Source organism: Mycteria americana, chromosome 7 (assembly GCF_035582795.1).
Source record: "Mycteria americana isolate JAX WOST 10 ecotype Jacksonville Zoo and Gardens chromosome 7, USCA_MyAme_1.0, whole genome shotgun sequence".
Taxonomy (NCBI): domain Eukaryota; kingdom Metazoa; phylum Chordata; class Aves; order Ciconiiformes; family Ciconiidae; genus Mycteria; species Mycteria americana.
The window spans coordinates 70,532,309-70,553,209 of NC_134371.1; the positions used below are offsets into that span (position 1 = coordinate 70,532,309).

At 40.0% G+C, this 20,901-nt stretch overlaps 2 protein-coding genes across 6 annotated transcripts in view; one reads left to right on the forward strand and one right to left on the reverse strand.

Annotated features, from left to right (window-relative positions):
- The window catches only part of ACADM (acyl-CoA dehydrogenase medium chain), a 769,283-nt gene that overhangs the window by 645,708 nt on the left and 102,674 nt on the right, over window positions 1–20,901 (forward strand). The window lies entirely within an intron of this gene.
- SLC44A5 (solute carrier family 44 member 5) overlaps window positions 1–20,901 on the reverse strand; it is a 103,099-nt gene that overhangs the window by 8,652 nt on the left and 73,546 nt on the right. For 2 of the 3 annotated variants that reach the window (XM_075509000.1, XM_075508999.1), the window contains exons 6-18: window positions 18,299–18,427; window positions 17,444–17,504; window positions 15,709–15,832; window positions 14,405–14,488; window positions 12,262–12,374; window positions 11,702–11,833; window positions 8,540–8,639; window positions 5,712–5,804; window positions 4,690–4,777; window positions 3,193–3,455; window positions 1,999–2,093; window positions 1,502–1,605; window positions 110–183 (exon numbers count right to left, since the gene is read on the reverse strand). In XM_075509000.1, coding sequence (XP_075365115.1) covers window positions 110–183; window positions 1,502–1,605; window positions 1,999–2,093; window positions 3,193–3,455; window positions 4,690–4,777; window positions 5,712–5,804; window positions 8,540–8,639; window positions 11,702–11,833; window positions 12,262–12,374; window positions 14,405–14,488; window positions 15,709–15,832; window positions 17,444–17,504; window positions 18,299–18,427 — 1,460 coding nt within the window. Of the gene's footprint in view, window positions 1–109; window positions 184–1,501; window positions 1,606–1,998; window positions 2,094–3,192; window positions 3,456–4,689; window positions 4,778–5,711; window positions 5,805–8,539; window positions 8,640–11,701; window positions 11,834–12,261; window positions 12,375–14,404; window positions 14,489–15,708; window positions 15,833–17,443; window positions 17,505–18,298; window positions 18,428–20,018; window positions 20,291–20,901 lie in introns of those variants that run through there. The other variant, XM_075509001.1, reaches the window with a different exon arrangement.

Below are 20,901 nucleotides of genomic sequence, written 5' to 3' on the forward strand. Positions count from 1 at the left end.
CAGCTTACAATAGTATTTGGAGGAGATGTGGGAGAGGAAAGAAGGGTGTCTTCAGAGCACAGTAGCAGGAAATCCTGGCATTTCCAAGGACTGGGAGATAGCCCCTTACCTCACCACATTCCGCATGAGCAAAAAGAATGCTTCCTTTGCCGAGGTGCAGAAGTTTTTACCATATATGGCAATCTGCAAAATAACAGTAGATGTTAAGTATTTAAAATAATTAGGATACCTCCTTGTATGCCAGAATCTTACTGCGTGTAATGCATAGTTCTCTCTAATATGTGGCCTTGAAACTCAGATGAACATAAAGCACTTCCCCAGTCACCTGCTACCTCTCAATGCTTCCCACCACATTGGGACAGAATATTATCCATCTTTCCCCTTCAAATCACCTGGTGATGAGCATGCCACCCCTTGTGATCTTGCAGGCAGTAGACTCAGTACTTAGTTTGCCAAGTAGAGCAAGTAAGGTACTTGCTGAGGGATTCTTCTCACTTTGCTAGTTACCTGCACTAGATTTATAGTCAGTGGGAAGGAACAGGCACTTGTAGAGCAGAAATGAGTTGATCCCTGTAGGTATCTCCTTGGACCTGACGCTGCTCTCACTTAAGAAATCAGCAATACCATTATCAAGGTCAGTGGGTTTACATCAGCATAAACTAAAGCAGCTGAAGTTATTCAGGAACAAACCCACTTCTTCCTGGAATAGTGTCCACAAGGGTAAGATATACTAGAACAGCTCTTAGTGCAGTCAGTTTACCAACCGTAAACCAGACAGTCAGAAAGAATACTTCCTCTTCAAGACGGCATTAACTTGAAACATCCATTGCATGAACATATGTTATAATGGACCCATTACAGCCACCTCCTTTGAGATAACAAGTCCGTGACTGTACTACTCAATCACTGAAACTGCTTCACGTCAGAACATCCTAGGCTGAAATCTGTGTGTGTTTATTTAGGTGAAGATCTGGAACTTCTCTTTTGGAAGCTAAGGAGGGTTATTTTAGAGTAATAGCACCACTGCTGCTAGTAGAATTACTATTAAAATATACTTTTATTAAAACTACTATTAAAATATACTTTTAACTGCCAGCAGGAAATACAGATACCCCATGCCTTCTGACCTCCTTATTCAAACACTGCCTCCAAACAGAAGTGTCATCAACATGCAACATGAAACAAGCTAATATTCCTGTTGAAATCAGGATTTAAATTGCTGAATCAGAGGGGGAGTTAACCAGTTATGCCATCCCTTCCCACTTACTTTGGGGGGCGAGGGGGATGGACAAGGACAGGCATGAAAAGAGGCTGAGTTTAGAAGAAGAAAAAAAAAGATCTTACTTTTTCATGGTAGGACCACATGCATTTCCTGAAAACTCCCATAAATCCCATTATTTATTCAGCAGATTCTAGTACTGCTGGCTGTTGACCAACTAGTAGTGGCTAGGGTATTTTAGTGTCCCAGATAGGGGAGACCACAAGCAGAGACAGCACATACCATGATGTAGGCATTTCTGTTTATAAATTTTAAGAATTTTTCCAAACACCAGAAACAGCATTTGAGGCAGCAGAGTAGAAATCTAGTGAAGGAGTTCTGTGTACCTGAAAAAAAGGAGGGAGTACATCATACATAGAACTCATGAACAGTCTTCAGAACATAGAAAGCTATTCAGAAGAAAATCTTAAATTGTGACAAAAGCAGAAACATTATTTCTTTTCTTCTAGGTATGGACTCTCTTTCTCAACCAAATTTAGCTCACTAGCTTTCAATTAGATCAGATCCACATCCTGCAGGAATTTTGCATTAAGTTCCCAAGGACATAGACTCAATTTGAGTAAATCAGCACAAATTCACTGGCTTCAAATGGAACTAAAATGGCTAAAAATAATGTGGAATGAATCTCTTTTTCACTGCTGAAAAAACATCTTGGGAAAGTAAGGAAGTAATTTACCAAAGGAGATTTTAATAACCTAGAGCAGATCCATAAATCTCACCTTTCAGTTTGTGATCCAAGTACTCCAGTATTACTCTAATAAGCTGGACAATGGCAAGAATTAAGGCTCCAAATGCCAGCGAACCTGTATGGTATCTAAAACAAAATAAATGACTGTTATGTTGCACATATGTGTATATGTACAATTATATATGTATGTGCATGTGTGTGTGTATATATATATCTCAATAAAATTCTAAGTCCGTAAAGAGGAAGGTCCCTTAGCGACCTTCATCCTGATATATACTAATGGACCTTCATCCTGATCCGCCAGAGAGGGGAACAGGAGGAAGCCATTGGTGCTGTTGGTGTTTGCGTGAGTGCTGAGTCTGTCTGTCGATCTGTGTGGCCAGCTGTGTATATACGTGTTGTATACATGTGCGCCTACTGGGAATACCTGCTCAGCCTTGCAGTTGGTTGGACCTGGGGGCATGGAGCTGCAGCAGCCTTGCCACTATTGGGCTACAGGATTCAGCCTTCCCCAACAACTACATTTTCCTGATTGTACTGGTTTTGGATGGAATAGAGTCAGTTTTCTTCATGGTAGCTTGCATGGGGCTATGTTTTGGATTTGTGATGAAACCAGTGTTGATAACACAGGGATGTTTTAGCTATTGCTGAGCAGCATCAAGGCCTTTTCTGCTCCTCACCCTGCCCCGCCAGCGAGCAGGCTGGGGGTACACAAGAAGCTGGGAGGGGACACAGCCGGGACAGCTGACCCCGACTGACCAAAGGGACATCCCACACCATATGGTGTTGTGCTCAGCAATAACAGCTGAGGAAGAAGAAGGAAGAGGGGGACGTCTGGAGTGATGGCGTTTGTCTTCCCAAGTCACCGTTACGCGTGCTGGAGCCCTGCTGTCCTGGAGATGGCTGAACACCTGCCTGTCCGTGGGAAGGAGTGAAGGAATTCCTTGCTTTGCTTTGCTTTGCTTGCGCACGCAGCTTTGCTTTACCTACTAAACTGTCTTTATCTCAGCCCACGCGTTTTTGCACTTTCACCCTTCCGATTCTCTCCCCCATCCCACTGTGCGGGAGTGAGTGAGCGGCTGGGGGGGGCTTGGCTGCCTGCTGGGATTAAGTCACAACGCTGAATAATCATTTTCATTTGATATTCTAAGTCTGGCTTCCTTAGATGTAAAAAGAGCACTTGTTGGATACATGACAAGGCTCACATCCAGTTCCACAGTCTTACCGTATTGCTCGTCCAAACGAAGAGAAGAGCGGCCACAGTGGAATATCAGCTGGTTTTCGAGAGGCCCAGTAGTAAGAGGCAAAGGCACCAGCAAGGGTACACTGACCCAGTGCAATTGCAAAGTTCACCAGCCAGAGAAAGACAAAGGCATTGGCCAACTGGAAGATGAAGATGTACCTATGGTACAGGCTTTCTCCTCCATAAAAAGCAAAAGTACACTGAGCACCTGGACACAATTTAGTCACATTGGTTGTGTTAAAAGTCTGTATAGGAAGAAAAATAAACAACACAATGATAAGCAATGATTCTGTGTACACAGGCTCTGAAGTTTAGCAGCTTAATACAAATAACACCATTCTGCTTGATGTTTCATTAGCTCATTCAACACTGCACTCCAATATTATGTAATCTGTTTACATATTTAAGGATTCATATTAATGTCTTATGCAGGTGCTTAACTTTAAACTATGCAGTTAGCAAACAGGGCTGTTCACCACATGCCTGAAACCTACATAAATGGAATTTGAATTTCAGAAATCTACTTTTAAGATACATAAATGCTTCAGTTTCATTAAAGAAAACCTGCTCACATTAAAAAAAAATATTTATTTGAAAACCAGAGGCCAAATCTGCAGTTTGGGTAAATCACCACAGTTGAATTGAAATCAACTGAGCTATGCCATTTTATAGAAGCTGTGGATGTGGTCAGAATACCTATCTCAGAGTATTAAAACAGGAGTAGTCTTTACATTGAATTACTTTTCCCTATTTCTATCATTCTTTTCATGTATTTGCTCAGTTTGGGCATGAAATAAAACCAGTCAATTTCTAATCCCTTTCTTTTTTAGTGTTCAGACATCAGCAGGGTGGGGAATTGTTTGGGATATACATAACCACAGCAGTACATTGAAATTTAAACACCTGAAAATAACCCTGATATAACATTTGATAAATATTTCTAGTTTTCAAAAAATATTTAAATTCAACCTCATAGTCAACTCAAAACATTTGGCTCAAGACAAAACAACAAAAAAAAGACAAATATTTTTTGAGCTTCATAAAGGTCATTGCTGTGCCAAAAGATCCCCAATATTTAGCTAAGCCTCTGCTTCAAAACATGGCTAGTCCTTGGGCAAGTTTGAGGCACAGCTTTCAAAGTCTTCCATTGCCTTTTGAGGACCATGAAATAGAATCCTCATGAATTCAAGAACACCTTTCCAAATAAACTTGTATTTCTGTGTCTTCCTTTCTCACCCTGTAAATTAGAACAGTTAATATTTACCTGCCTCACAGGACAGTTTAGCAGAAAAATCAGTTTATGTCTGTAAATTGCTTTGAACAAAGAAGTGTTACCTGAATACTAAGTACTATTTCCTCATTTAACATGAGGAATCATTACTTAAAATATGCACATTTTCTACTAGCATTGCATTTAATAGTGATTAAGAAATGCAATTAGGATAGCTCTCACTATAGGCAAATATTTGTTACACTTACCTCTGGGTCACAAGTCAGGTTTGCATACTTGCACAGTGTTTGATTAGCCATTACTTTATACACAGGCTCTCCTGATGTAGCCAGAAAACTGAATGAAATATTTTAAGGAGGAATCACAGAACTGTAGGCTTCGAGCAAGTGAGGATCCTGCAGTGGGTAACCACTAGCTCTAAAGAACTTGTGCAGATAACAGAGAAACTGCTCTTGCTATGCAGAGATGTATATGAAGGGTTGATTGATAGACAAGACTGAGTACTCTCACTAATTAGAGAACTAAGGCAAACTCCATCCCAGACCTGTAATAGCCCCTGACCAGAATGGGCAAGGGGAATAACCTTGAAAGTTGACTCAGTCTCTCCTGCACATCTACCTTTGACAAGGCAGATTATGCAGTAGTTCTTTGGCAGTTCATATTTTGGTCGAAGTAGACTCAGAACATAAGGATAAATCAACATTGTCCTGAACAGCAACAACTGACCCTCTTTGCACGTGAAAGAACAATTTGTTTTCAAAAACCAATTTCCCCCTTTCTGATACCTTGCCAAACCCTTGCTGTTCTGGGAACAAACAGACAGTGGTTGCTGTTATGCAATTTAGAGAGGACTCAGTGCACTGTGTGTTCTCTCATTCCTTTCCTGTGCTTTGCTGAAGAAAACACACCTGGAGCCCACCCCACCCCAGCTAACTAACCATTAACATCAGGCCTATAGAGCATGCAGCACATTAAAGGCCATACTCACTCTTTGCTGAGGGCCCTTTTCTACCCCTTAAAGTCAACCTTATGTAGTACACAAGGCCTTGTATGATCCCCCTGCTTTGGCATGAATTTTAGTCCAGTTCTTTTTAATGCAAGTAAATTCACTGTCCGATTTGTACATCACATGCAAATGTGCAGTGAGGAAGAGTGCATCAATGCAGCAAATGCTAAGTGACCAAACAGCCCTCTTAATGTTGGTTTGGTTAAGGTGAAATAGCAGACCAGAAGACTGTTCTTCCAGGGAGGTGCACAGACAGAAGGATACACAGCTGTCACAGCCCAGTAGGAAATACAAATTGCAATGAGTATGAAGGTGACGATCGGGTAGAACAAAGTAGACATTATATAGCCAATAGCCCTATGAAAGAAACAAAACATATCAGTAAGCTACAACAATTTAAGAAACAAGCTTTTTATCAGTCCTCTTCTAGCATCATCCTTTTTACTTTGAGCTACTTGTTGATAGTGGTAGCATAATCTAGTGCTGGGATCTCAGAATACTGCAGGTTCTTTCTTCCAATGTCTTCACATCTTCACTTTGTCATTTCTACCACTCCACTTTTATCAGCAGCACTACAGTCAACTTCATCCATTTGCCATGTTCAAGCCTGTCTTCTACTTTCTCCTTCTCCATTACTGCTTCACAGATCCAGCTCTTTCCAGGTCACAAACCCATTTCCATCACATCTCCTTGCTGACTGCTGCAGACATTACCCTTTATTTCCTTGTCCCACTCTGCTTCAGCTCCTACACACCTGAAATTACCTCTTGCTACTTTGTATTTGAGGACCCTGCTCCCAGCCCCTTTCCTGCCTTAAGTACTAACTATTTTGGGGCAGGGGCATTCAACTTGTCTTCGTAATGCCAGGACTATGTGACTTTCCTTGCACCTGCCGTAAATGAGTGGTGCTCGCCTTCGGCTGTTGACAGGCAGAAAGAATAATGGTCTTTCACTGTTGACAGCTTAGAGAGCTCCTTTTAACATCAACGCTGATGTTTTAGAGGCTGACATTCTACTCACACTTCTTGTGGCTAGAATGCAACTAGTGAGCAGGAACTTGAGCATGCCAGTTCCTCCTCTGCCAGGGACTCCTTCTCTGGAAGAGCGTGAGTCGATACAGCCCCTCTGGGTAAACTCGCTGCAGCTATCTCAGAGGCAAAGACCTCCAGCTGTGTATCTCACTGGATGTGATTTCAGAGAGCATGTGTTTTGTTCACTGAAGCTTACAGGTTGGTTCTCTTTACACTCCTGTCATCTACCTCTTCTACTCTAAATTTTCTTTCCTCTACTCTAAATTTTCTTTCCAGTGACCCTGTAAGCTTATCACAAGCCTTTTTGTCTCTTATTATTTGCTATAGTATTTCTCCTATGACTTGTGGCACTTCTGATGCCATTTGTTTTACAGGAGGTGGTTTCCAGAATGTAAGAGACAAATTTACTCAGTTCCTGCTGCTAAACTAGTAAACGCTGGGGGGAATGCAAGGGAACCATCATGTGCAATCCAGAGGTTGAGAGCAACACATCAATTTCTGTCTGAGTCTAGAGATGTACAAGTCCATTAAGAGCCACAGGAGGACACAGCATTACGCTGTCTGAGAAATAATCACTACGTATTAGCAGTGTTCAGCAGTTAATGGCAGGCCTCTTAGTTACCGCTAAGACCATGGACAGTTACTCCAACAAACTGAGTAATAACTGTTAATTGTTCCTAACTATGGATTTCAAGTCCATTATTAGCATTATAATTGTAATGTTTTGGAAAGAGTAGTTAAAAGGTATTGAAAAATGTAATTTGACCAGTCATTAGCAGTTTATTTTTCATCTTCCCGAATACAGGGCATGGTCTGTTAGGTTTACAGTAATTACATACAGTGTTTCACCTCATGCATTATGCATGAGAGTAAAAACATCACCCTCAAGTGACCTTCCCATGCTGCTGAAAAACTACAGAATGTTATTAGTTCTCAGCAGGAAGTTTATAACTTTCTGAAATCCTCCTGCCTGTCAAGGCTGTGAACAAAAGTGTTGCAGAGTATTAAAAGTGTTCCTGGATTTTAATGAACAGGAATTAAAAAGTATAATTTAGTGCTCCCAAAATTAATTGCTATGCTCTAATTGCACGGTAGTGTAAAACAGGAAAGAGGTACCTTGCTGAATGCAGAACTTCAATATTCTTTAATCCCATTACAAAAATCCCAATCCTGATTCCTGAGAACCTCAATGTCAACAGAGATGGCAGAAAACTACAAGCAAGTGCACACAGATAAACTCAGAGCTAACTCTGTGTGCTCTAACAACAGAGCTCTGCTTCCAAGGCCTAGGAGACCTTAGCCTATTTGCAATGAAATCCAAGGGCCTGATGCTTTAAGTCCATTTTTCCCTTTGTTATATTCCCATTTTTTAAAAAAAAGAACTAAGTGTTGGCACTGTGTAAAACAGGAACCACTGTGAACAAAGTCTATGCAGATTTCAGGAAACACAAAATGAAGAGGTCTCCTAGGCCTCAACTCTCATATCCTGCTCTGCTTTCTTCTTTACTCAGAGCTGAAAAGAAGCATCTCGGACTGTGCCATATTACAATGTCTGGTCATGGAAGTCTCCTTTTCTCTCTGCAGATGTATGCATGTCCACACAACAGTTTCACTGGAGCCAGAATAATCCAGTCTTTCCTCAATAAAAGTCACAGCCAAAGCAACACCAGTCCTCTACCACTAGTGTGTCGCTCCGGAGACAATCCAATGACAGAGCAAAGTTGGCAGCTATAGGTCCCAGGCTCCTATTAACAGTCAGCATTTCTGCTGATTCACCTTCTTGCTCTGAGGATACGTGGTACCACTACCAGTATATGTACTCTTAAGGCAAGGAGCTGAGAGATAAGAAATGTCTTACTGCAGAAGAGAAAGCTCTTATAAGCACAACCTCATTAACAGAGAACTGCCATTCCTTATACTACCTGTTCGGCTCAACAAATCCAGTGTCGTACTTTAACTCCCAACTTTCTGCCCTTGGTAGTGGAAGATGAAGCTCAAGAAGACTGTACCCTAGAGATCATTTAATAAAATTCAAAATATATTAAAATCAGACAAACATACCTACTACCTTCCTTCAACAGTGCAATAGCAATCCGGATCCGATTCCGTAGGAAGATCAGCATCAGTATGATTATGACCTCAACAACACAAAGTATTATCACTGTGAACAAACAAACAAACAAAGTTAGATTTATCAAGAATCGAACCAATATGCTGCCTCTGTAAATTGGTTTTTTTCCTTGTATTTTACACTATTGTTCATGAACTCCCTAAAATTCTCTGCTAGAGCAGTTCTCTCTTTCTCTCACTGCACCTGCCAATCTTCAATCCCATTTCATAGCTTTGTAAGTTCCAGCGTAGGGAAATTCTACATGCAGAAAGTTAGTCAGAATGCGTAGGACATTAGCACTTATAATTTTAGAAGAAAAATGGAACATATAATTCTCAAAGATAATAATTTACTTAAATGTGACTGTAGTATTTGGCCTTAGATACAGTTCACCCTTAACAAATTCTACTTTTCATAAACAAGCATTTTGCATGTTTATACTCTGCTAATTTGTAGTATTTAGTTAAATAAATAAAAAGGAGATGAAGAGTCAACTTTTTCATGAAGAGTGTATTTTTCTGATATATATTATTCTAACATTTAGATGTCCTTAAATCAATAGGTTTGTCTGAGTATTAACCTGGCATGAGCTCCTTTCACTTCATTTGAGTACAAAAAAAGAAGAGGCTCAGATAGGACAGTTTTGGACAAATTATTTTCACCTTCCAGTTGTGCTGCTGGAATCATACAAACTTGCTCTGAGGTCACAGAGCTGAGAGCACCATGTCCCAGAACATCTCCTCTCTTAGTTATGAGCAGTGTTTGAATCATAACCCAGATCTGGTTTAAAGAGTCTGCTTCAGTCTGATTTCTCTTTGTGTCAGTTCAAAACCCACTTCTGCAGTAGAAAGTAAAAAAATTCTCTGCACTTCATCTAGAGAATAGAGAGTCTTTAATGCCTGAGCACATCTCCTCTGACTCTGAGACATATCCATTAATTCTGGGTGTGTCAGACGGTTAGACAACATTTAAACTAGCCCAGCAGTTGTGGATGGTCACACACAGTAGGACCTGTCTCCTCCAGCTGAAACTAAGAAGTTTTGTGGAGGGAAAGGAAGACAGAAGGGATAATATCCCTAAGCCTTGGCTTGTCTGGAGGTTTGCAAAGGGACATGGGAATTGGCTTCAGGTCCCACAGCTTAGACATAGTCTCAGAACCCAGATCCAGATAGTCACAGATGATGTTAAATTGCGATCCCAAATATTACCAGTATCCCTAGCCATCAGAACTGCAGGTGGCAAGTGACCACTGTGGTGCTCAGAGCCACCGACTTTGTTCAGAACAAAGTTTTTGTTACACACATTTCAGCACCTATTTTTGATATGGTTCCCCATGAAGGAATACATAATCAGGTTTCTTTAAAGTTGGTCTCATTCCAGTTCAGCTCTGTTAAGTTAACGTAGCTTGTCCCAAACATTGTGAAAAAGGAAAGCAATGTCAGTACATAATGAGTTCTAGGCTAGGACTAAGAGGACCTACGTTTTCTTCAAGCATATTTAACTGCTTTGCTGGGTGACTTTGGAAAAGTAATTTAATTCCTGAGTACCTCAATTTACTCATCTGAAAGTGACACTGACCTCTAGATAAACTATACATTGGCTGCTAAGAATCAGGCAAAGGAAGAGCTTGGAGAGTTACGAGGGAAAACATAATAAAGTCCTAATATTCTCTAGGGACAGCATACTAAAAAGCTCTGCCTCAACAATATGTAGAAGATGCCTCATGAGCTCAATGATCCAACATAGAGTTAAATGAAGACACAAAGCAGAGAAAGGACATTTAAACAGTAAACTACTTCTCTATTAATTTGTGCTGGTTTCGGCTGGGATAGAGTTCATTTTCTTTATAGTAGCCAGTATGGGGCTATGTTTTGGATTTGTGCTGAAAACAGTGTTGATAATACAGGGATGTTTTAGTTGCTAAGTAGTGCTTATACTAAATCAAGGACTTTTCAGCTTCCCATGCTCTGCCAGGTGCAGAAGAAGTTGGGAGGGGACACAGCTGGGACAGCTGACCCCAACTGACCAAAGGGCTATTCCATACCATATGGCGTCATGCTCAGTATATAAAGTTGGGGAAGAAGAAGGAAGGGGGGGACATTTGGAGTGATGGCGTTTGTCTTCCCAAGTAACCGTTACGCGTGATGGAGCCCTGCTGTCCTGGAGATGGCTGAACGCCTGCCTGCCCCCAGGAAGGAGTGAATGAATTCCTTGCTTTGCTTTGCTTTGCTTGCGCACGCAGCTTTGCTTTCCCTGTTAAACTGTCTTTATCTCAGCCCACGCGTTCACCCTTCCAATTCTCTCCCCCCTCCCACCGGGGGGGAGTGAGCGAGCGGCTGGGGGGGCTTAGTTGCTGGCTGGGGTTAAACCACAACAAGCTACCAAAAGGAAGAGGCAGTGTTTTAGGTTATGTCCCATTCATCATCAGGTAGTGTCTGTGTGCCTTCTAATAAGGCAGTAACAGCAGTGCAAGTAATACTTGACAGGTATTTGTTCTCTCTTCTGCCCCTCCTTCCCTGGGGAGGGCTGTGTATGCTGCAGGCTGTCTTGTTCCAATAGGATTTTGTTTTAAATACACTGCCCTTGTAAGAGAAGGCAATGAAGCACTTTTGAAAGTAAAGGTGATGAAATTTGCGGTGGTTCATCCCACAGTCTTAGATCAGCCTCCAAGAAAATTCAGTGACCTGAATGTAAACAGTTCTACAAAGATGTGTAGAGTTATTAATCTCATTTCTGGGGCCCTCAAAGAGGGAGAATAAACAGATTGGGAGCGAAAAATACTCCTCCTTACGCAACTTCATCAGGACTAACTTAGTTATTGCCTTCTACTTCCCCATTATGAAGACTGAACACACAGGAAGCAGAATGCTAATATCACAAGCATTTTTCGCTCTCATCACTAGTGCAATTGCATTATCTCCCCTTACAAATATACTAGTCTCCTTGAAAAAAGAGTAGATTTTTGCACAATACAAAGAAAGAGAATTCTGCTTATTTCTCTGAGCAACATATATAGAGGAGGAGATTTAACAAGGCAGAAAGAAACTGTAGCAAGACAGTGATTGATTCTCCTGAATATCCATTAACAGATACCAAGTTTAAAGGGCACTTACTAAATGCTAACCATGTTTGCCTCAGTTGCAGGTACACTCTGAAGTCTGTCTGGAATCCAATATCGTAAACAGTGAGGTCAGATCCAGGTATTCCTTTAAGATGATCATACTCCCAGTAACAATGCCAGATGCCTTTTAAAAAACAATCAGTATAAAATGAGTCTTTCTGAAGAGTGCAAAGACAAGGTTTTTAAAAAAATCTTTTACAAGCCAAGTGTTTTGTCCTCAGCATGTCAGGTAAGCAAAAACTAAAAATGCATTATTGAGAGACTAGTCCATTATAACAGCACATATATAGAAAAGAAATATCAGTACAAGTGAATACAGACTAAGCATACTGTGGGTAGATAATTCAGGTTACTACATCTGGTGCTAAGTATCAGCACAGCTGGATCCTTACTAAATTTCACTGCCATTTAAGCCCTTCTCACTTAACTGCGTCTAAAACTAGACATTAATTCTCCCAATTGTACCATTTAATTGATGTAATTACCGATTTTCCTTGCCCAAACTTAAGCAAGAAGGAAAAATAGCCGCAGAGGCTAGAAGATTACACCTACCATAACCTATAATTCCAATCACACCAAAGATGAAAATCCAGAAGAGAACCCCAGCCGTGAACCTCAATAACACAAGGAAGAGCAGACTCACAATCATTGCAATGAACAGCCCACTACAAAGACAAGAAACAGAAACACAGGGAAAACAAGTGTGAGAATCTTCACTTTCTTGCATGCCTGTTACTCCAAATGAGGGTCACTTCATCTCACATAAGAGAATTATTTGTAAAAATGTATTTCAAAATCTTCCTTATGAAATACATCCTCATGGCTATTATCTGCTATTAGAAACAAATAGCTTACATCTGATGATCTCACAGGGCAGAGCCAGAAATTTGTATTAGAAATTTGTATTACATCAGAATTTTGTATTAGTACAGACTCAAAAAAATTTAAAACCTCTTCTTGCCTGTGTTCAGTAACTTCTCTTCTGAATATTCCCAGCTTATTTAGCCCGTTACCAAAGATAAAAAATGGGTCAGCCTGATCATAAACATTTAAAACCAGATGTTTTGGGCAAATTAAGCCAGATAGGCAGAGAGACAAGAAAAAGAACATCAGCTTATTTAGTTAAACTTTTGTAAGCTGGTCTTAAGTCCTAGCCCTTTAAAGGCTTCCTAGATGATGTATTTTCCCTTTCTGAATGGCTTGTTTGAAATCCAGAATGTATTCCTCAAAAATAGTTGTAGTTTTGGAGCTTATGACTCTATTCTTGAAAGCAGTAAGTTACCTTTATCTGAAGTTATCTTTAGATATACACGAGTCTTAGTAATGCCAAAACTGAGTACATGGTAACAACTGTCCTCAACAGACTGGTTCCCTTAAAGGCTTGAAAGGCCTTGAAGGCTCCCAACTGAGGCTTGAAAACAGCAGTTCTTTTTGGATATGCTAAAAAGACTAGAGCAATTCAATATTTAATTTTTAATCCAAACTCCTTCCACTATTAGGCCTTCATTGTCATCACCCAAACTCTGACACTTAAATATGTTTGTCCAGAAATCGTTTGATGGATGCTATCATTTGGTGAAAAGTGTGACGAAAATTCTATCCAACTACTTTAAAAGTCGCAACAATTCCTTATAAAAATATATTTGAAATGTGGAAACTGGCTTCAGTATATAGAATTTCTGTTCAAAAAATGGTCAATTCTCTCTCCATATCTGTTCAGTGATTATCTCCTTTGAAAGAATCTGCACCATAAGCCTGATTTCAGTAAGAGATCTAGAGAGAACCGAGCTCGCTGAATACCAGTGAGTTTCTTGCCACTGACTATTGTGAGCACAGTATTAGACTATGAGAAAGCTGTCCTCCCACCAGTGACCGAACACCTTTAAAAGCTGACAACTTATGTTTCTGAACTGACTAATTCTCCATATTATTATGTAAAGTTTATGTATTTATTGTTGTGGATTTGCATTCAGGCTTGAATAATGTATGCTTAATATGTGCATGTTATAGGCTCTCACCTGCCAAAGACTTCTGCTCCTGTTTAAATTGATCAACACCCTGGTCCGTCAAAAACAATATTAATGGGCTAAGAACGCACATATACTTACATATTTGCTTCGGCAAAACAGCTACTTCTTTTGTTTCAGTGCTGCATTTTTACTAATTGGTGATTAGTGAGTATTAATTGCAAGATAAAGTTAATACTGTTCAATGCTTTTTGTTCTTGATGTTGCTTTGCCTGCTGCATTGGATTTATGGATTTATATTGGATTTATGGATTATAATGGATTTAACTATATATTGCTAGTATGAATCTAGAAATTATGTGTGTTATATATATACTAATGACACTTAGCAACTGCAATTGGTTTGAAAGTCTCTTAAGATTTTTCAGTTTTGGAATTACCACGCAGGTGGGCCCTGCAACAGAAGACAGCACCTCCTGTTTTTCTGCCTGGCAGGATATTAAAAAGCTACTGCAGGTCACCTGACTCTCTATGTATGTATGCTGTGCTATCCTTACCTCATGTACGGAACCGTAACAACATTATTACCATGTGATGAAAGGAAATTACAGTTGTTCCTTGAGTTTAAAAGTGGGATTGGTAACAAACACATACATGATCTATTTTTTAATTCCTTGCGTGCTCCAAAGTGAGTTTGGAAAAATTAAAAATACCCATGAAAATCTTACATTAAAATCCAATACCAAGAAATGGCATAGTCTTCAAAAATTTTCATTCCAACTGATCTTGCATCCAGGACATTATTGATGCCACTGAGAAAAGACAAACCAAAGAAAAGGTTGCTTTAGGTAGAAAAGCAGAATTTATTTAAACAACAAATAGGCTCAGTGAAAGAATTTGAAATATCTTTGCTAGCGATAAGAGTATATTACTATCCTCCAGCTCCCGTTCTGTAACCAAGCCAACATCAATCACAGTTATGCCAAAGAAAAAACCTGTGTAAAAATGTGTATACAGCTCCTGAAAAAGCTCTATTAAAAAAGCTTTATAAGTACTAACTATCGCCAGATATAATTGCTTATTATGTCACAAGAAAAGTGTATACTATTAAGACCTGTAATGTACCAAGAGCCAAACAGTTGTGACTCCAGAGCTGCTAATAGCAGAGAAGCAGAAAACAGCTCAGTGAAGGAAAAGGTTGACTTTATAGAACTGTTTTCCTATCCTGCAAAGTGCTTGCCCATATTAATGTTTTCCTAAGAAGAAATGAAGGATCTTCTTATCAAAGAACAGACAATGTAGTTGTAGATGCCAGAAGAAGGGAACTTAATAAGGTGCAGGTGTTATCAGTGTTGGTAAGGTGCTAGAATGTGGTAGCCTTGGATCAAGAGGTAAGAAAAGGTATCCCTGTGCTCCAGACAGGCTGAGGACTGACAGCAGCTGGAAAAGTGAGGCTATTGCAGCCGTTCTCTCTCATCGCGGTTGATGCCTGGGATTGGAGATGCTTGCTGTCCATCTGCAAGGGAGGTGTTGTCATGCATCAGAGCCCAGCACATTGCTTGTTGACCTTTAGGCATGTACTCAAAACAGGAGCACTCTGACGAGGTGAGATGCCCAAAGTACTAGGACAGTCCATGTTAGTGGAAAGGCCATCACAGGAAGGAATAGCCGAGGCCATTACCGGCTGGCCCGAGTCCTGCAGCACGAGGATTTCATTTTGAACCTGCTTTAGCTTTCTTTAATACTAACTTTTGCTAGGAAAAACAACAAGAATGATTTAAAAACTGACAAGTCACTCTGAGACAATCAGACTAAAACTTTTGGCTCCTTGCTCATTTCTGCATACCACAGTGTTGGTTTTCCTTACTGGAACTTTGCAAGTGCCCAGGCACAGAGAGACCATTCACTAGCAAGTCTTCCCTGGGTACCCTCAGCCATTTGCTACAATGGATTCTGATTATTTTTTCAATTCCTAAATTATTTCACAATCTCAGAATCCAACAAATGAGCACTTAAGAAGGGTAAAACCTACTTTGCAGCTTCCCTGAGATCAGTTACATTTCTTGTTTTCCCTCTTCCATCTTTGAACGTAGTCTGATTTGCCACGGTTAGCACACCATTCTTCGTGGAGAAGTCTGGGAAGCATCTCTTAAGAACTATTCAAAACATCAAAACAAAGCAAGCATATTACATTTCATGTCAAGCTCGCTTTTATTGCTTGTCTTTTGTAACATATTTAAATCATTTCAAATTCACAGTCAATTGTTTTTCAACTGATTATCTAACAATATGTTGACTTTGACAAATCTTGGGAGAGCCATTATATTAAAGATTATGATTTTTATGCTCTGGGGCTTTTTGTCCAAGCTCAGGCATGGTGCACTCATAGCTTTCAAGTGGAGATTCTAGGTGCTACCAAATAACATCAGCAGTATCTGTAGCAGCTTAAGAATTTGTAATAAATGCGGAACTTAATTACTCTCTGTCAGTATCTGGGCAGCTTACAAAAACTGCAGCTTCTCAAATGTGTCATTTCATGGTAATAATCAAACCAGCCCCCAGGGACATGACTGGTCACAAATGGTACTAGCACCCAAAACAATACATAACAGCAAGTGTCAGTTCCTCATATGCCAGATGAGCTGCAGCACCAGCCACTATCACTAGATATTCTTGGAGAGGAAGCAATGGAAAAAAGACAGAAACTATTGGTTAGGCAGAGGGAGGAAGAGATTATAAAACAGAAAGAAAAGGAGAGATGTTTACATACTCATTTATGTTGCCCTGCTCTTTGCTGCAAAAAGTCCTGATTTTCATTCCAAAGGGAAGAGCAGGTCAGTCCTCCTATACAGCTGTACTTTAACTTTGCTTTCCTTATCAGGTTCCAACAAATACTGATGCCAGGGTTCAATATTCAGTCTAGAATATCTATCCTACCAATTATTCTGAGGAAATAATTACGTAACATGTCTCTTTTCCTCCCTCTGAAATCTTTGCCCCTTGTTGTAATCTAAAAGAAGATAATAGCTTCTTTGCAAATTATTTTCTATCTTTTGGGTCAGTACATCAGTTTTCATACAAATTCTTAATTTTTTTTTTTTTATTTAATCCGTATTTTCTCTTTTGGATAACTTGTCCCTGGTTTACATGATGTCTATTTTAAAGCATGGAAAAATAAACAGCAATTTCTTATTTGCATGAGCTTCTGGGTCAGTGACAGATACTCTTGGTATTACACTTCCGCAGGTGAGATGAGCTCTGAGACCTGTGGTTATCTACTCAGAAATACCTGCTGACCGTAGTGACAAAAATATTTTTGGCCCCTTAATTCCTCTGTATGCCCTGCATAGCCAGCACTGAAACTGAAAAGCGAGCGGCATTGTAACTGGGCTCAAGTATCATCTGAACTTCGACAGCTGACCATATGATCCTTCCTATATTTGTGGCATTTTCTTGATGCCAATGGGGTTGCTTGCTCACATGTTTTGGAAGGCAAAATTTGAGCTGTAAAGTTTTTGTTATCAGTGATGATTCAAGAGCAAGAAAGAGCTCAGCTTGACCCGATCACACGCTGAATGCTCATGGATGGCAGTTAGAAAATAGTAAGTCTTTGTACTTTCAAACTGTTTAAAATTGAATGGAAGTCACTGTCAGATAACAGACAGCTCCTAGTGACCTTGCCACAAAACACTTTTCAGACTGGAGTTGTGCTTTAGTGTGAATGCTTATAATCTGCTAAGATGTACATAAGAAGTAGAATCACTCACAAGGCCTGCTTGGAATGATCATCGAAGGACAATCTTCATCACGTAGGACTTGAGCAACAGACTAAAAAGGGGAAAAATAAGAATGCTGAATACATAGCAGAATAACTACGTGGTTTTCATTTCTCACCCAGTCTGAGAAAATGCCCCAAACTGGGCTTTGTAGCCTCCTCCCCGAACTTGACTGGTGGAGCTGCAAGGTACATTCATGATGTAAGTGGGAATCCAAACTGTCATTGTGATTTAGGAAAAGACTATTCTTCTTTCCTTTTCTAGTGCCAAAAAGAAAAGACCTGTTCACTTTGGATCAGCATCTAAGCCAGAAGTGACCGGGCAATTGTTCCTTGCCTCCCCTTTGCCTTTCCTCTTAGAGTAAGAATTTAACACAATTCATATAGCTGAATTGCAAGGTATGTTGGGAGAAACAACAGATGGGAGAAACAACACAGTACATTTGAGTGCAAAATCAGTAACATGAAGGATAGATGAATTTTCCTAGCTAAATTACTAAATAGCTATAATTTACTCAGGAGCCTTAAGAATTTGTTTGAGATACTCCGCTCTACTGCTGTGGAGTACCTAAGTACTAAAGGATACTGCTTGCCACAGTACTGCAGCTACATGGGTAGCTGCAGATATTCTTTTAAGCAAACAGTAATCATTTAAAGGGTGGGCGATTTGGTGTGCATACAAGACCTTCACCCCTGATTAAATCACTGTCAAACCATATATATGGGACAACTCCTTATATGGTGAAATCAGAATAATTCAAAGCTTTGATGTAGCTCAGTAAAATCATGCATATTACATATTGCTTGAAGAAAAAATGTATTCCATCACCTACTGATACATACGTACCTTGCGAGGATTGTTAAAACCGGGTTTGCAGAACTGCCTGAAGTAATTCCACTGATCTGGTTTATATCTGTAGGAAGCCTGAACATCAATGTAGGTTGCAAACCTGTCTGGGCACTTTGAGACACAAAGCTGCAAAAAAAGAAAAAAATGAGTAAAAATACACTGAGGGTAGAGAAGGGTAAGGAGAGTCAGTGCAATTAAAAAGCAAGAAAAAGGCCACCTATAAAAGTGCACTGTTTTATCGAATTGCCTTCAGTAATGTTTACTGCAGTATTTAGAAAGGGACATGTCTTCCTTTTGATTCCCTAGATGAATACTTCTAAAATTCTTTGATAGAATACACTTTCAAAGTCTCTCCTCATATCTGGCATATCAAGCCACTCTCTGTATCTTCTTAGGTTCTACACATTCTGGTAGATATGCAGAGCTTTCAGTCTGTTGAAAAAAAAATTGGTTTTTTTTGAACACCAGGAAAAAATCTGTCGGGTCCTCCTCTACTTCCATCAGCAACAGTGTATATGAGCAAGGTGGTGCAGCATCTACTTTCACAGGATACACGTAATTTCTATTACATTTATAAGGAGAACTTTATTTTAAAAAAAGTCTTATTGCAGCTAAAATTGTTCCACCCTTCTACACAGTCTCTTCAGTCAAAGACATCTCCACAGATACCATTCAAGTCAAGTTAGGTGTAAATCACTCAAAGGTGACTTTTTACTACTGACTAATGATGAATCTCCCTAGTTACAAAGCAAGAGGGGTGCACATGCCAGGAATGAAATTCACACCACTCAAGGTACAGCCGTTATAAACCAGATTTATGTCAGAAATCAAGTGAGGACTCGGGTTTTATGAATGCATCCACTCCGAAGTTATGATTCAGATTTACGTAATGGAGAAGCAGACGCCCCAAAACACAGACTCTGAAGGCTCTGCTGGTCACTGTAATCATGCAAGTGTATAGTCGTTCTGACTCCTCAGTGTTCCTAAATATTGTGAGGTAGTTGGAAGTCCATCTTTTTAGCAAGTTTCAGCCTTTTCTAGAAGGCTGTTCTCTGTTTCCAAAGCTATCCAAACACCCTTTGCAAAGCTCTGCTATCCAAGTACCAGAGAGACATCATGCACAAAACTGTATTTCATCTCAAGGGCATTCTGCCATATATGACTCACCTAAAGGAATTTTGGGAAAAGATCTTGTATTAATCCTTAGAACAGGGCAGATGCTGCAAGAGGGTCTTTCTAGATGAGTACTACGGTCCTATGGACTACCCACAGGCCAAGGAACAAAGAAAGAAGAGTTTTGTCCTTGCTGGGACAGCAGGTGACTAACAAGTATACACTTTACTGTAACCTCAGTTTCCCATCTATGAAACAGGCAATGAAATATGCTGTCTATGGAACCAGTGAACTGTAACAACAGTTTGCAAATCCACAGTCTTACACAAGAACTGAAGCTCTTCCCATGCCAGTTCTTGGGTTTTTTTCTCCTGCTATTTCATATGAATGGGCCAGGAATGAAAGACCCTGTCTGCAGTTCAAAAGAGGAATTATCAAACAAATGTTGCTTCAGCATTTTCACAAAAGACCAGAGAATTAACCATCTGCAGTAGCAAACAGCATTCAAAAACATTCTCAGTTTTGGAGATGTTATATGTTTGAAAATAAACAGAATAACTACTCTGCTCCCCCAAACTCTCCTTCAACAAGTATTTCACCTTACTTGATTCATGACCACTGCCAACTTGACCACAGCACCAGTCAAATCCCACACAATGACCTCAGTATTTCTGAACAGGCTGAATTGTTCCAGTAACAGAGTCTAAAGACTGCAGGGTAACAGTGTCGGTGTCTGCATGTGGACAGATGGGGATTCCTGAAGCAAATCTGCTGCTGATAGAGAAAGTTTCCATTCTGACAGCAACTGGTCAGTGTTAAGAGGGTTCTTGCTCTTCCTTGCTGGAGATTTCCATCTCTTCAGCTGTGTCAAATAGTCCATACGGTCACACTAACTGATAGGCCAGAAACATCTATCAAGGATAGGGATCAGGAGTAAGGGCAAGCTGGAATGGGAAACATTTTAAAATGATAGTCAAATAAATAGACAATTAACATTTGTAATCAGTAAATTGGTTACCATATAACAACCCTCATCCAAATTAATACTGGACTTCACTGAATGTTGTCAAGATGGCTGAGACCATACTGTCACCTGCAGTTTAATTACACAGTACAATTTCTTTGGCAGCAAAGTTGCATCAGAGCAGTCCTGCACCTAATTCCTCTGACCTACCCCATGCCATAAGTTGTTGCCTCATAAGATGAACTGACATAACCGGTTGTGCAATTGTTCAACAAACCAGGTCAGTAAAATGGTCTCAAGTAAAAAAGATCAGGAGGATAATTTTAACCCACACAAGTTCAGTGACTGGATTTATTTCACAGCTTCAAAAGAAGTTGCAGCACAGCTAAGGGAGTACAAATTGTGGCATAAGGCAAGAACAAGCTTTCACGCTCTTCACTTTTGAAAGTGCCATAGGCTCTAACCACACTCAGATACTCCTGTCACTGGGGATATGCACATTTTCTTGAACATGTCTAGTTTG